The sequence below is a fragment of the Episyrphus balteatus genome, chromosome 2 (genome assembly GCF_945859705.1).
Source record: "Episyrphus balteatus chromosome 2, idEpiBalt1.1, whole genome shotgun sequence".
Lineage (NCBI taxonomy): Eukaryota > Metazoa > Arthropoda > Insecta > Diptera > Syrphidae > Episyrphus > Episyrphus balteatus.
The window spans coordinates 93,488,691-93,503,410 of NC_079135.1; the positions used below are offsets into that span (position 1 = coordinate 93,488,691).

The window sequence follows — 14,720 nt, forward strand, 5'->3', positions numbered from 1 at the left end:
TAACAATATAAATATAATAAATGTTTTTTAAAATTATGTATTTTTATATAAAATAATCGAAAAGTTGTAACAATAAAACAAATATATTAAAAGGTATTATTAATTACCTTGTTATAAATATAAAATTGTATAAGCTCTACCTTGGTTTGATATGATAAATAATTTTTTGACTAATAAAACAAAATTACCCAAATTGATGTTTTTCTTTAATTTTGAAAACGGATTAACTAGTTTAATTAAAAAGCTTTATTCAGTCAAATCAATTTTTAAATCATAACAATCATTTCAGGACGTTAGAAGACAATCCAGGAGAGTATACAGGTTTACATACAAAAATCGACATTAAAATATGATAAACAAATTTTTGAGAATTCGATCAAGGTTTTAAATACATTACAAATACTTAAAATGTTTTGTCTTCCCAATTTTCAAATTAAGTCTTTTTTCCTCTATAAGCCAATTTATTGTCTGAAAAGTTATGAAATGTATAGCTTATAATATCTTTGCTGCCGGGTACAAAGGGGTTAAGTCAAAAAAATCGACTTTCGGATTTTTATTGGACTTTAGTCAGTTTTGTTTTCTTTTTCCTTTGGTCCTATCGCCATAGCTCTAGTGTATCTCCTTCCTTTAGAAATTATTCGGTACAAAGGGTTTAAGTCAAAAAATTTTAAAATTTTGTGGTACTAAGGGCGTAAGTTGACTTAACTCCTTTGTTTTTGCATTAATTTTTAATTTTAAAATTAAAAAAATGGTCCTAAGGCGTTAAGTCAAGAGGAAGACAGAAAACGAAAATTCATTTTTCTACAGTATTATTATAGCTCAAATAGAATTCTCACATTTGGTAAATAATCACATTGATATTTCCAACTTTCTTTTACAAATTAAACTTTGTTATCAATGTAAACAAAGATTTTTCTTGACTTAACTCCTTTGTATCAAGTTGATTTTTGATGACTAAATGGCTTTTTTTTTAAGAACGTTCATTTTCTGGTCAACAGCATATGGATATTAAAAAAGATCTTATAGATGATGTTTCTGCATCATTACTTTTTCTAAATAATAATATTCAGATTTACAAACAAAAATTGAAACTTAAATTTTTCTCAAAACTACCTTTTCTGACTTAACCCCTTTGTAAAAAATAGAAATTTTTCTTTCTGCTTTTAATGGGCAATTCATATCCGAGAACAGTCCAAATATTTTTTTTCAAAAAGTTATAACGAAAACCTTTTTCAACATAATGTAAATACCGTTTCGTATATTTTAAACTAAAAGTAGATTTGCGACAAAAGAAAAAAAAGCAGAATCTCTAAGGAAAAGAAACAACATACTTTTGTACTAAAAAAAAAACTGCAAACGTATTATAAATTTTAAAATAAATACTCATGTAGTTTTTTTTTACATATTATATACAAATAGCCCAAAATGTTTGTATTATTTTTTCTAATCAAAAAAATTGTAGATTTCTGGTTTTTTTTATTTTTATAAACTAATTAAAAGCACACAGGAATGGTAAAAGCTCACTGAGTGAAAAAGAAAACAACTAGAAATCAACGAAAACCACGTCAATTTAACAATTTTTCGGAAAGATTTTATGTTGAAGAAGATAGATTTTTATCGTAAAACAATCTTGAGTTTGTTAAGTCGGTTAACGGAAGATAATTTTACTTGATAACGTAATAAGAAAACATGTTGAGTGTTTTAAATAAAAAAAATGGATTAAAAATTATTTGAAAGCAAAACCCATGGATCTTTGGTGCAAATGACAAATCGTTCAACGGTTTAACACCCTGAACTGTTGACTTTATAGCTTTCTTAAGTTGGACTTGACTTTTGACTTGACGTTTAAGATGAAATTGCAATCTATACCATACTACTAAAAAGCTAATGTGGAACTTATCATGAGTCACAATTTTTTTTATTCTTTAATCATCAAGTTTCTAGAAAAAAGCAACAGTAAGTAGAGCTGTAGCAAATCGTATGTATTCGTTACTAAAATGCGGGTATTCACTTCAGTAACGAGTAACGAAACGTTACTTTCTAAACAGTATCGTTACTCGTATGTTTCGTTACTGGGTACTGAAGTAACGAAACATACGAAACGTACGAGATACGAAACATACGAGTAACGACGCGATTTCAATTTCAATACTAAATCCGATGTAAGAGATACGAAATGAAGTGATACACTCAATTTGTAGCATTTCGCATCTTGTGTCGTTATCGTAACCATAGTCAGAATGCTAACTGCAGATAATTATCTGGAGTTTACTTTTGTCTCGATTAAAACAGTAGTGCCAAGGTTCAATAATCATTGTGTTGTCGACAATGTATACAGAAATATCAAAAGAGACGTTTTTGTATTTTCTCTATTTGGCCGAAATATGTATATCCACGACGCAACCAATCTGTTTATGGCCTTGGTGTTATCTAATGGTATTGATATTTAGCTTAAGAATGTACAAAAGTTGTTTTGGTTTTTCAAAAAATTAGTTTATTTTCGGTGCAAAATTTTCAACACAAAAAAAAGCAGAGAAAACGAGGTTTGAAAATCACTCTCAATACAAAAAATAAATGAAAAATTGTTCGACATGGTTGTATTGAAGTGTTAATATTTCGAGATCTGCGCGTTGTACTTTTGAAATAAAGGTCTCTAAAGAATTGTGATAAGATTACTGAACTAATATAAACAAAAAATTACCAAAGTTTTGTCGAATAATTTGGAAAAAAATCAAAAAAGTTTCCACGTTTGATTAAAAAAAAAACGAAAAAAATTGAATATAGCTACCTTTAAACTCTTATTACATGAGAATGCCGCAACTAATTTTAATGTTTATGACCTTAAAATGTAGCGTAGATTATAGAAATTGTTTTTGGTTTTTTTCAAAAAAAAATTTGTAGATACACCCTTATACCTACCAATGTACGAAACATACTTAAAATACCAAACATACGAAACGTATCAAATACATGAAATATACGAAATGTTCGAAACACACGAAGCATGCGAAAGTAACGAAACATGCGAAACACACGAAACATACGAAATATGCGAAAAATGCGAAACATACGAAAGTAACGAGCAACGATATTATTGATGCGGGTACTAGTATCAAAAGTAACGTATACATACGGGTACTCATTTTGTCGTTACTTTTACAGCCCTAACAGTAAGCAACAGGAGTAAGTCTTTTGAGAAATCTGACGTCACAACTCGCAAGATACATTTTTGAACTAATACCTGCTAGGTTTTTAAAAAGTTCCACCAACTAAAAACATTGCATTCAGAATTCTTTTGGGTATTAAAAAAAAAAAAAAACAATAAACATTGATGTCGTCATTATACTAGACCTATAAGGATCTTTAAATATGTATATGTATCATGTATCAAAGGAATAAGGGCAGTTTTTCATGATTTTCTAATTTCATTCAGTATAATGAGTACCTACTGCAAAAAAAAGTCTCAAAATTATGTTTGCTTACTTTGTGCTTTCTGTGAAGATTTCTATTAGGTTTTGTTACAAGTTTATAAAAGTTACTAAATTAGAAAAATAACATTAATCCAGTCAAATAAGGGTTTCACCTCGGAATTAATGCTAATAGAATTTTTTTTTGCTCAATATCTTCGCTTTGGCATTCTATAACATACCTCAAAAGTTGCAAACTTACTACCGAATCACTAATTCCAAGATTGTACCAGGATGTTTTTTAGTGCATATCCCAAAATGTCCCCTTTTTTCAAAAAATACCAATTTTTCATAGATATGAATGTTTATTTCATTGCATTTTTTTGATTCTTAATAATAATGGATATGAAAACCTTCATGCAAAATTTGGTTCCTCTACCATAACTTTCAAGGGTTTTTCGGTAGTAAGTTTGCAACTGTTTTAATAATATGGGTTGACAGATGAAAAACTGGTATAACTTTTTTCAGAGACGTCAGATTGTCTTGATTTTAGATTTTTTGGCATCAGCATTAAGAAATACCTCGAAGACATGTATCATATGTGTATATAATACCATTGTCTATTATTGCTAATTTTGAAAATCTCCTTTCGCGCTTTGACCTTGAAAATCGCGACTTGCGGACATTAGATTTTTCTAGACTTTTGAAGTATGTTATAGAATGCCAAAACGAAGATATTGAGCAAAAAAAAATGCTATTAGCATTCATTCCGAGATTTACCCCTTTTTTACCTTATTTTACTGTATTACATTTCCTATCAAAAATACCTAACATACGTAGGTCAGATCAGTGGCGTAGATAGCTTTTTGCTAAGGGGGGGGATAGATCTAGTTCGCAAATTTTTTTTAAGTTTTAATAATTTGTATTGTTTTTATTCTCTTTAAATTGGAGAAAGTTCTTTCGGTAGTTAACGTAGAAACCAGCAGTGTAGCTAATATCTTTAATAAAATAAAATACCAGGAGAACTTTTTTCGGTGCAGCTTTCGAGCGCTTTCAATGAGTTCATAGAGGAAGTATTTTTACTTCTGATCATATATCTTTTCTGAGTTTTTAATTCTTCACACAGAGAAAAATATGACCAGGACCACCTAAATACCAACAGATTTCCTTATTGAACTGTTTTATGCTGCTTTGTCTATTTCAGACGAAGAATCCTTAGAAAGAACCGGAAACCCTTTTAGTGTGTTTTCATGGTTTGTACATTTTTCTCCAAGGCCCATTACAGAGAAATCGAGAAAAAGATTGAAAACAGTAACACGAAAATATTCTTTACTGTACTTTGAACCGAAGGGTTCGAACGATTCTTTTGTCGCTTCACCATTCTCTTATGTTTAACGCCTATGTCAAGGATTTCAGCTAATTTTTCCCATATACAAAAAACTTTCGAAAATGAGTCGTCTTCTGCCCGTTTAATTTTTAGTTGATCCCTTAAATCTTTAGCGAGCTCCATTGCTTGGACCAAGTCTAAATTCACTCTTTGAAACACCGACTTAATGGCAACGAAAGTTGGTAAACGATATTTATAACCTTTAAGCTAATCAAGAACTCGAAATCCATAGCTTTTTTTTCAAAGTGCGCTTCTTCAACTTATTTATTCATGACTTTATTTATTTTATTTATACTGCACAATTATCGATCCCAATGGGGGGGATATATCCCCCTGATCCCCCCCCTATCTACGCCACTGGGTCAGATTAGATTATACACTCATATTTTTCTTCAAATTCTCCCTTAAAGTTAGGGTTATCGATTTTATGTTTTAATAATGGAACTTTCTTAAATTCAGGTGATTTGACTGAATTAAATTATTTAATAATTTATCATAATATTGTGCCTAATTTAAGTTTGTACCCTTCATTTTGTTTGTATATGAGAATGAGTAGTAGTATACATAGTTAGAAATTGTATGCTTTTAGTGGATTCATTTTTAAAAATTTAATTAACGTTTGATTTTGCAGTAGTCACTATATCACAAATATGAGCAAAGATAGATGAGGTACATTTTTTTTTTAAATGTGGACCACAATTCATTTTGCAGTTTTTATCAAAATGGTGAAAACCTGTTTATTTTTTTCTTTTATTTTAGTTCCCAAAATTTAACTTATTCGACCTTATCACGAATTCCATTCGTGTCGGAAATTTTCAATACGATTCCCAAAAAAAAAAAACAATCACAAAATCCCATCGTACTATTTGTATGACATTACATTACGAAGATATTTCCGATACGAATGGAATTCGTGATAAGGCCGATTATGAAAATTAGCCGGAATAAAAATTGAGACCTTGGAACCTTCTTAGATAATATTTCAAGTTATAACTTCTAAAAAAAAACTGAGTATAATTGAAATAAGGAGTAACTGGAAAATTAACTTCTCAAGATTAGCTTTTATTTCAACATACTCTAAATTTTTCATGGACTAGATAAGTTTTTTACTGTATCCCTGGGGAATCCATCGTATTCCTCCACCACTGCAGTTTTTAGTTCATTTAACGTTGATGGAACTGGATCTCTGGAACTTCTGGCTTATCTATAATTGAAGAATTCGTAAAAGAAATCCAGTTAAATGAATTTAAAACTGCAGTGGTTATATTCAAAATATGATTAATTAGTGTGCCCATTCTAATCAAACATGAACAAAATTAATCAAATCAAGGAAATATTGTACAATTTGAACCGCAAATAGTGCGGTTGTATAGATGGCTGTAACTCTATACGTAAAACCTTCCGTTAAGATGTGTCGATTCGATTTTTTTTTACGAGAAACTCTTCCAAAAATTGATAAGTTTTGTAATAAGGCCCAATTTCGTCACATTCCATTAAATTTAAAGTCTCCATTAAAAAACGGAAAATATTAAAATTTGTATGTTTTTTTGACAGATAGCCTTAAAGCCCGTCTCTTAATTATAAAAAATTATTCAAAGTTGAAAGCGAGCTAAAAATGCAATAACAATGTTGAAGTTCAGTTTTGAAAACAAAAAAATAAAACTATTAAATTGAGTTTTTTGGAGTACATACACATATATGAGTTTATATTTTAAAAATGATTTGTTTTTTTAGTTAAGAAATAATAATAACACATTTACAATTATAATATTATACGCAGATAAATATATATGATTGCTTTTTTCTGTACGAAATACACGTTTTTATCCTGGTCACACAGCATTGAATCATAAGACGAATTTATTTTCAGTTTTGAAGGCATACACAGCTTAGAGATCAACAACAATAATTAATTAATTAATAATTATATTAAAATAAATATTTTTTTTTTTAATATTTTTAAGTTTTTTTCTTAATAAAAACATTAAAATCATCTAAGCAAGAAGGCTATTATAATAAGTCGTAGTTAATAGTTTAGTTATACTCAAAAACAGTAGAATTTTTTTCGTTGGAACAGAATGGAACTAAGTGTATTATTGCGTTGTTTTTTATTTTTATTTTGGCTCAGCACATTCTGGGCGTTGTTGATGGGTTTTTTTTTAATATTCCATTTCGATTAGTTTCATTTTCTTATTCTTATTTTTTTTTTTGGAATAAGGTAGGTTTTATTGGCTTATTTGGCTATTTTTCGCATTTGTTTTGTTTGTTCCGACATAGATTGTTCAGCTCTGTCGGCCTTATGAATTAACATGTCAAGTTTGTCCAGATGAGAAGTCATTTTGCCTTGAATATCAAGCGAAGCATTTCTCATCATGGACATTCTACTTGGCGGTTTTTGCATTTCTTCAAGATTGTCAAGAGCATCATTTATATCACCGCCAACTGATACGTCTCCAGTTGTGCCACGGCGACTGCTCGATGAAGAGGAAGCTGTTTCGTCAACAGATTGTCCTCTAAACATGGTGGTGATACTGCCGCGGGCGGTTTGCTTCAATCGATTGATTTTAGACTGAGTCGCTGACAAGATACTATTAAGCTCGTCTAATTTTCCTCCTGTATTTTGGAGTGATTCCTCATCTTTTTCCAGGACCTATTGCAATTGAGGAAGAACACTTTCAGTCAAAACAAGGACAAAATCAAACATTATTCACTTACACTCGCTTCTAAAGCTTCAATTTCATCCTGTTCAGCCTTCTGGCGCTCGGCCAGAGCCTTTTCAAATTCTTCTTGGTCGGGTTTATCGATTCCCAGAAGTTCAGCTCGCATACACTCAAATTCGTATGTACCTTCAGCCATTTTTTTACAATTAAAATTTTTTTCTTATTTTATGATGATTTTCTCTTCAAAATGGGTGGGTTTTTGTATGATTTTTTTTTCGATTCTAGTTTAAATAATTAAAAATCGATGAGTAATTAAATAAATCAATTAATTGCTAACGTTGAGAATGCGAGCATTTTGATAAAAGAAGCGAATAAAAATTGAATTTGGTGCAACTTGACAAATTCACTTTGTACTCTTTAAGCGATATTTTGAAAGTATTGATTTAACAATACATTTTTACTAGAGGTAGGCATGGTACAATGGCAGTAGTGCCAGGAAGGTAAGAGGAAAATCGATTATCTTGTCATATGATTAAGCTTAATTCTATGAAGTTTGTTTATTTTGTGTTTTGTCGAAAAGCTTTTAACATTTTCGACGTCGCCATATTGAAATCATTTTCGAAATTTACTACATAATTTGAATTCGAATTTTTTATTTTGATGAAACCGCTATCCAATTTAATTGTATTCTTTAGATTTAGATGAACAACTTTTAATTACAAAAATCGAGTAGGTATTTGTTCACAGAATATGCCAAAGAAATGAAAACAAAACAAAGGTTAAATGGAACCTTAATTTTAATTTTTTTGATAGTGTGCTCTTTTTAGCATTCATACAATGTTACTACATATTTACCTACTTGTTCAATAGCACCCAACTTTTCTCAGTTATGATTCTCAGATCATAATATTTTGATGTTTATTAAACAATGTTATACCTGTTCGAAATTAAAGAAGCTTTAAAAATTACATTTTAGTACACATTAAACAATGGTCACCGTGGCGTATACGTACTTTTTTTTAAATATTAATTTTTTACTGACGGGTACAAAGTCAGCTATTACATGAAGCCTCAAGAGGCGCGCCTCTTTTCAAAACTAATGAGTGCAAGAGAGAAAGAAGATAAACAAAAAATTATCCGACCGGAGAGTCGTGGACCAAAATTCTGAGACTCTTTTTTGACGTTTCTTTTTCCACTCTTTATATTTTCAACATTCCCTTCCATTTCTTTTTGCTTCTTGGTGGAATACAACAACAACAATACTTAAATTAAAGGATAAATGTCCAATTTGAGTCTTTGACTCAAGAGGCATCGTGTAATAGTACGCGCCTCACAGAATGATTACACTGTGCAAGTCGAAATTCTTGACAGGCGCGAGAATAACTGTTTCGCCCTATTTCGGACCCGAGAAATCGATTGGCGTCATTAGTTTTTCGATTTATCGGTACGACTTCGAACAAAATTTTTTTTGAAAGATTTTCAATTATTTTGACAATTTTTCACTTTTTTTCGTAATTTTTCAACCAAAAACAATATTTATATTGCTAATAATTCTGCTCAAACGTTATTTGCTACCAGTAGAAAGACATTATATACTATTTTGAACAATTTATTTGAAAATTTAGTGATTTTTTTTGAAAAAATTAAAAAAAATCGAAATATTTTACATTGTTTATCGTTTTTCGATGTTTTTGTTCTTTTTTGCACAAATACATTGCATGTTTTCCATTAAAAATTAATTTAACTGTTAATTTAGTGTTGGTTAAACTTTGACAGTCTATCGATAGCATCGATAACAAAAAAATATCGAGTATATCGATACTTCACAAAACTATCGATAGTTTCAATACTTCCAAATTATTGTACCACAAGGCTACCGATATTATCGATAGCTTTGAAATTAATTAAACACAATTTGAACTACAAGTTAAGTTTTCGTTTGACATTGGATATAAACAACGAATTAACATAGTGTTTGGTAGATATCGATAGTTTCCATTATCGATTGTATCGATAGTTTTGAGAAAAAAACTATCGATAGTTTTGTGAAATATCGATATACTCGATATTTTTTTGTTATCGATGCTATCGATAGGCTGTCAAAGTTTAACCAACACTAAATTAACAGTTAAATTAATTTTTAATGGAAAACATGCAATGTATTTGTGCAAAAGAGAACAAAAACAGCGAAAAAACGATAAACAATGTAAAATATTTCGATTTTTTTAAATTTTTTCAAAAAAATCACTAAATTTTCAAATAAATTGTTCAAAATAGTTTATAATGTCTTTCTACTGGTAGCAAATAACGTTTGAGCAGAATTATTAGCAATATAAATATTGTTTTTGGTTGAAAAATTACGAAAAAAGTGAAAAATTCTCAAAATAATTAAAAATCTTTCACAAAAAATTTTGTTCGAAGTCGTACCGATAAATCGAAAAACTAATGACGCCAATCGATTTCTCGGGTCCGAAATAGGGCGAAACAGTTAATCGCGCACCTGTCTCAAAAAAAATTTTCAAAAAACTTGCACAGTGTTATCAAAAGAAAATTCGAAAAAAGAGTCAAGCCTCTTGAGGCTTCATGTAATAGCCGACAAAGGGGTTAAGTCAATAAAATCGATTTTCGGATTTTTATTGAACTTCAGGATTTAAGTCAATAATTTTTCCAACCGGATTGCGGTTATCTAATTGAATGTCCCGGATAAGTATCACACCTACGTACATATATCTTTTGTTTTTGAAGAGTGTCTTTTCAAAAAGGAATTAAGTCAATTTTAACTTTATTTTAAATTATCTTTTTTTTAATTTATTTATTTTAAATTATTTATCTTGTAAAAACCACATTTTCCCTTATTGTTTTTGTATTAATTAAAAAAATGTTTTATCCTTTTCACCATTCACTCACTCCTCATTTAATAGTTGATTTAAATTGTATTAAGAAAATATTATTTTTTACATTTACATCATTTCAAAATCTCGCATTTCCCTTCCTCTAAAAAAAAAAAACACATTTTGTATTGTAAATTGTTAAATGCTAAGCAATTTGTAGAGAATACATTGGTTTTCAAAAAAAAAAATAGATTATAGTTTTGAGAAGATAGTAATTTAAAGAAGACCAGACCCAAAAACATTAAAACCGTTATAATTCAAGATCATGCGAAAAGAGTAATATATCCCTTAAGTTTTTCGACTTACAATAACTTCAAGAACCCTTAATTTCTATCTGTGGCGTTGACTCTGGGACACCTGGGTAAGTAATTTAGTAATTAAAATTTAATATTTTCTTTTTGTTCTTTTCCAACACCCTTTGTTCAGTGCACTGAATTATTACACGTATTTAAATTAAGTTTAATTGAAATCGTGTTTGAGCCGTTTTTGGGAATATTGCAATTCTTCGAAAATTGAAAAACCGGGTTTAGGAAACTATACTTAAAAAACATCTATACCAAAATTTAAACAATTCGATTCGTCTGTTAAGGCCCTAGCTCCATGTGCCTATGAACGCATTCAGTACATTTTTATTTAAATTATCGTATTTAAGGGGGTGCTATAACCTTTAAAATTATTTATTTAGCTTTGTTAAATAACAAAAAATTGTTTTCGTTAAAAAAGTTATTAAATAACTTTCGTTTTAGCTGGAATAAATATGGCGAGGTATCCTAATGTTGCAAAAAAAAAATTTACTATCTGTTCGCATATAAAAAATGCATTACAAAATCGATTTTTAAGAGTTCTATGAGTGAGGAGAGGATATCCAACTTTTACGGACTGTATGACCATAAATAAAAGCGAATTAAATAAATATTAAAATAAGGATTTATTTTTATTAATACAATTTAATTTTCGTTTGTAAAAACATGAAGACGCGTTACCTTTTGGCAGAGCAAAGGTCCAATAACAGGCCGATCATGATCTCTTTCTGCCTTCATAGTTTTCTTTTCTATTTTGTGTTTGTTAAAATCACTCATTTGAGCAGTATTTGGGTTTGTGTTTGCCTTGAAAATCAAACAGCCTTTTTGGCTTATTAAATTTCAATCTATTGTCGTTTTCGATTGGAATAACTCAAGGATTCACTCATTCTGAAATCCAATAAAACAGTTTAAATCGCTTCCACTCAATTCTGAAATTTTATATCTGTATTGGTGAATAATCAAATAAAATTTTTTTGCTTTTCTACTAGAAAATTTTGTTTGACGTTTACTTATTTAAATATTAGTGATTTTGAGTGAATTCTGTTTTGAAATCAAGAAGAGAATTTTTATTTTCAGAAGCGTTCTGTCTGTCATATTAGTGCGAATAAAACACTTACAGAAGGCTTCTGAATGATTCCGGACGCTTCCGGAGAGCCAATCGAAAACGACATTGAACGGGATTAGTCGAAGATTCCTTGATACTACGATCAGGAACCTGGGTTCCTTTCATTTATAAAATGTTAAGATGTCTCTGAAATGCGCTTTTTTTCTTTCTTTCTTTCTTAAATAAATAAATAGAGTAAAACCGCAAGGAGCGAAGAGCTAAATGCAGAACATTTTTTTAAATTCGTTGTCCTTATAGAACATAGAGTCCTTTTATTCAATAAATACTTTTATTTGGGACGTATGCAAAAATACAAAACAATTTTAAAATTTCGTTCGAAATTTTTTCCATACCTGTTTTGTATGACGTACGACAAACCAATACTGAAGAAAAAAAAGCTGAAAAATACATAGAATTTTTGTCGTAAACGCTAAAAGTTGGCGCTTACGACAAACCAAAGCTAATCCGATGCTTATTTTGTGGATATACGACAAAATGCATACTAATTATCTCAGTAACGGTAAACGATAGGACAATTCTGATAACAGAAATGAAAAGAGCACGTTCTAAAACCTCTTACTACATATCCAGTTTAAAAAAGTGCATTTTGGCGTTTACGACAAAACAACTCTCGGGCGACGAAATCACAAATTCATATTTTAACTTTTGTATTAACAAATTTGTAACTTTTTGAAGTTCATACAGCAGAATTTATTAATATTTTACAATTAAAAAAAAGTGGTAGTAAATTGTAGCACAAAACCAACTCAGCTAGCTTAAAAAAAAAAAGTATAACCTAATGTTAGAAATTCTATCAATACCTTCATCATTTTTAGTTTATAAAAAACATACCCTTCTTTCTTATGATAAAATATTTTACTTTTCCAATTATGAAAAATTTGAGAATGTAACTCGTATCTGAAAATTTTAAAAACCTTATTAAAAACTAGAAATAAAACAAGTCTCATTTTGACTAGTTAAACATCTTCAGTCATTACTCATCTCGTATATTTGTATATAAGATTCAGTTAATGTTATCATTTGTGGTAAAATCTCCGTTACATGCAAATCTTGCATTTCATACCACTGTCCATTGGCTTTATGCAATATATGAGCACGGAATGTACCCTTTCCAGGTTCACCATCATGAACAATATTCGCCACCAGACTATATTTAGTATTCTTATGTCTGTCTCTATTTTCTTGTGTAAGTATATCACCGAAATCTACATTTCTGCAAAAAATTACAAATACAAATTAATAAATTACATAAAGGGTTTATATTTGCTTAACTTACTTAATAGGAAAATTAACTATAGTTGGATTCTTCTCCAAAAAGAAGGTATTCTTCGTAAACCGTTTGATATACAAAATTATATACTGCGGCAATCGGGTAATCTCAAATCGTTTCAAATAATTATCTTTATAAGTCTTGTATTCTTTGTCCATTGTCCCATTAAATTTCGATAAAAGTTGATACAAATTCACCTGAGGAATAATATTCTCTCTGAATTCATCAGTAAACAATGGCGGAGGTGGTAAATCGCAAGTCAAATAGAGAAAGTTTGAATCCTCACACTTTTCCTGATACTCTTCCGTGGCTAAAAGGAGTGCCTTTTGAGTATCATCCAATTCAACAGGTGGAATTTTTCTAGTGAATATCTTCATTTCCCCCAGAAATATCTTATAAATAATTGACGAGTCTGCTTTCTTGGTTCCCTTCATTGCACGATGTAACGAATGCAAAAACCATGAAAGAAAATCAATAGGATCACCTTGTTCAGTGATTTGGAATCGTTTATTACTCCAAAGAACAACTGCCTGCAACATTTCATGAGGCGAGACGTGTGCTTTGAAGTTCCTGGGATTCCACATTTTCCTCATCAACTCGCCAAATCTTTGGACAAGTGTGAATATGGAATCACCCGGAGGACGACGTATTTTGGCATAACTCTCTTCCCGAAGGAAGTAGTTTCTTAGTGGACCAACATGAGACAAAGCATGCAACACAACGTTGCAATAGTCATTTGCTTTGATATTATTAAGACCAACAACGCCAGGAAGATATAAAGTTCCATCGACAGTTCGTGAATACTTTACTAAAGGATTGTCAAGATTTTTTATATCTTTGACACTGAAAGTGGGATTTAGGACGTATTTAATATCATCGAGAGATGAATCAATAATTTCATAATTATCAGGGAGACAATAGAAACGAAGGGTTTGCAAGTTTAAGAAAACATGATGGGATTCGGAAACAGAATGAGTGTAGGCATGAGTGTTTGTACCTCGGCCTTGGAAGTATTTGCCACAGACAAGGCAAGCGTAAACGTTTATTCGGGTTAGGGAAATTGAGCAAAGTTTTTCGAAATCAAAATCGAGGAGTGGTCGGTTGATAGTGTCGAGATATGGACAGACTCTAAATTTGGGATTAAATGCTGATGGTGTTTCGAGTTCTGTGGAAAATTACATTACATTAGATTTACGAATGAAAAATTTAAAAAAACAAGAATATGTACCATCTTCATCTTCGTAGTCGATTTTCGGTTTCTTCACACGGGGTTCTAAAAGTATTTAATAAACAATCAATGATTTGAAGTATGGAAGTAATGTTGGTTAAATCTTACCGAATTTAGTCATTTTTATTTAATTTGTTTCTTGTTTAATTAAGAATTTAGTTTTTAGTTTATATTTTTATAAAAACAAACGCGGCAAGAAAATAAACTACCACTTAACCACTTAAAAGAAATGTCAAACTATAATTTGACGTTTGTTGTGGTTTGAGCAGTGTTCATAAATAGAACTTTTGGTTGGTGTGTTCATGTTCATGAAAAAAAGGATAAACATAGAGTGTAAAACTTATCCCGGATTTATGGTCGAAACAGACGTGCAGTTTTTTCCCTGCAGCAAAATAAAATAACACGGCGGGCTCTTCTAGGAGAAAAATCTGCATGCAGCGCAGAGCCTG

The 14,720-nt window shown here is 30.2% G+C and overlaps 2 protein-coding genes across 2 annotated transcripts; both read right to left on the bottom strand.

Annotated features, from left to right (window-relative positions):
- Positions 1-6,895: 6,895 nt before the first annotated feature.
- LOC129911205 (uncharacterized) lies at positions 6,896-7,933 on the bottom strand. The gene is made up of 2 exons (XM_055988924.1): positions 7,510-7,933; positions 6,896-7,444 (listed from the first exon to the last, which is right to left on the bottom strand). Exons 1-2 carry the CDS (start codon positions 7,648-7,650, stop codon positions 7,028-7,030), a joined length of 558 nt encoding a protein of 185 aa, XP_055844899.1. The 5' UTR covers positions 7,651-7,933; the 3' UTR covers positions 6,896-7,027.
- Positions 7,934-12,719: 4,786 nt separating this feature from the next.
- LOC129911195 (U4/U6.U5 tri-snRNP-associated protein 2) lies at positions 12,720-14,502 on the bottom strand. Its single transcript, XM_055988911.1, has 4 exons — positions 14,380-14,502; positions 14,272-14,316; positions 13,050-14,208; positions 12,720-12,986 (listed from the first exon to the last, which is right to left on the bottom strand). Exons 1-4 carry the CDS (start codon positions 14,390-14,392, stop codon positions 12,740-12,742), a joined length of 1,464 nt encoding a protein of 487 aa, XP_055844886.1. The 5' UTR covers positions 14,393-14,502; the 3' UTR covers positions 12,720-12,739.
- Positions 14,503-14,720: the final 218 nt, after the last annotated feature.

Coding starts and splice junctions, on each gene's coding strand:
- LOC129911195 (XM_055988911.1), bottom strand. Junction 14,209..14,271: donor CGACTACGAAGATGAAGATG/GTACATATTCTT, acceptor AATTTTCCACAG/AACTCGAAACACCATCAGCA. Junction 12,987..13,049: donor ATAGTTAATTTTCCTATTAA/GTAAGTTAAGCA, acceptor AATTTTTTGCAG/AAATGTAGATTTCGGTGATA.
- LOC129911205 (XM_055988924.1), bottom strand. CDS start 7,650: ATGGCTGAAGGTACATACGAATTTGAGTGTATGCGAGCTGAACTTCTG. Junction 7,445..7,509: donor TTGAAGCTTTAGAAGCGAGT/GTAAGTGAATAA, acceptor CAATTGCAATAG/GTCCTGGAAAAAGATGAGGA.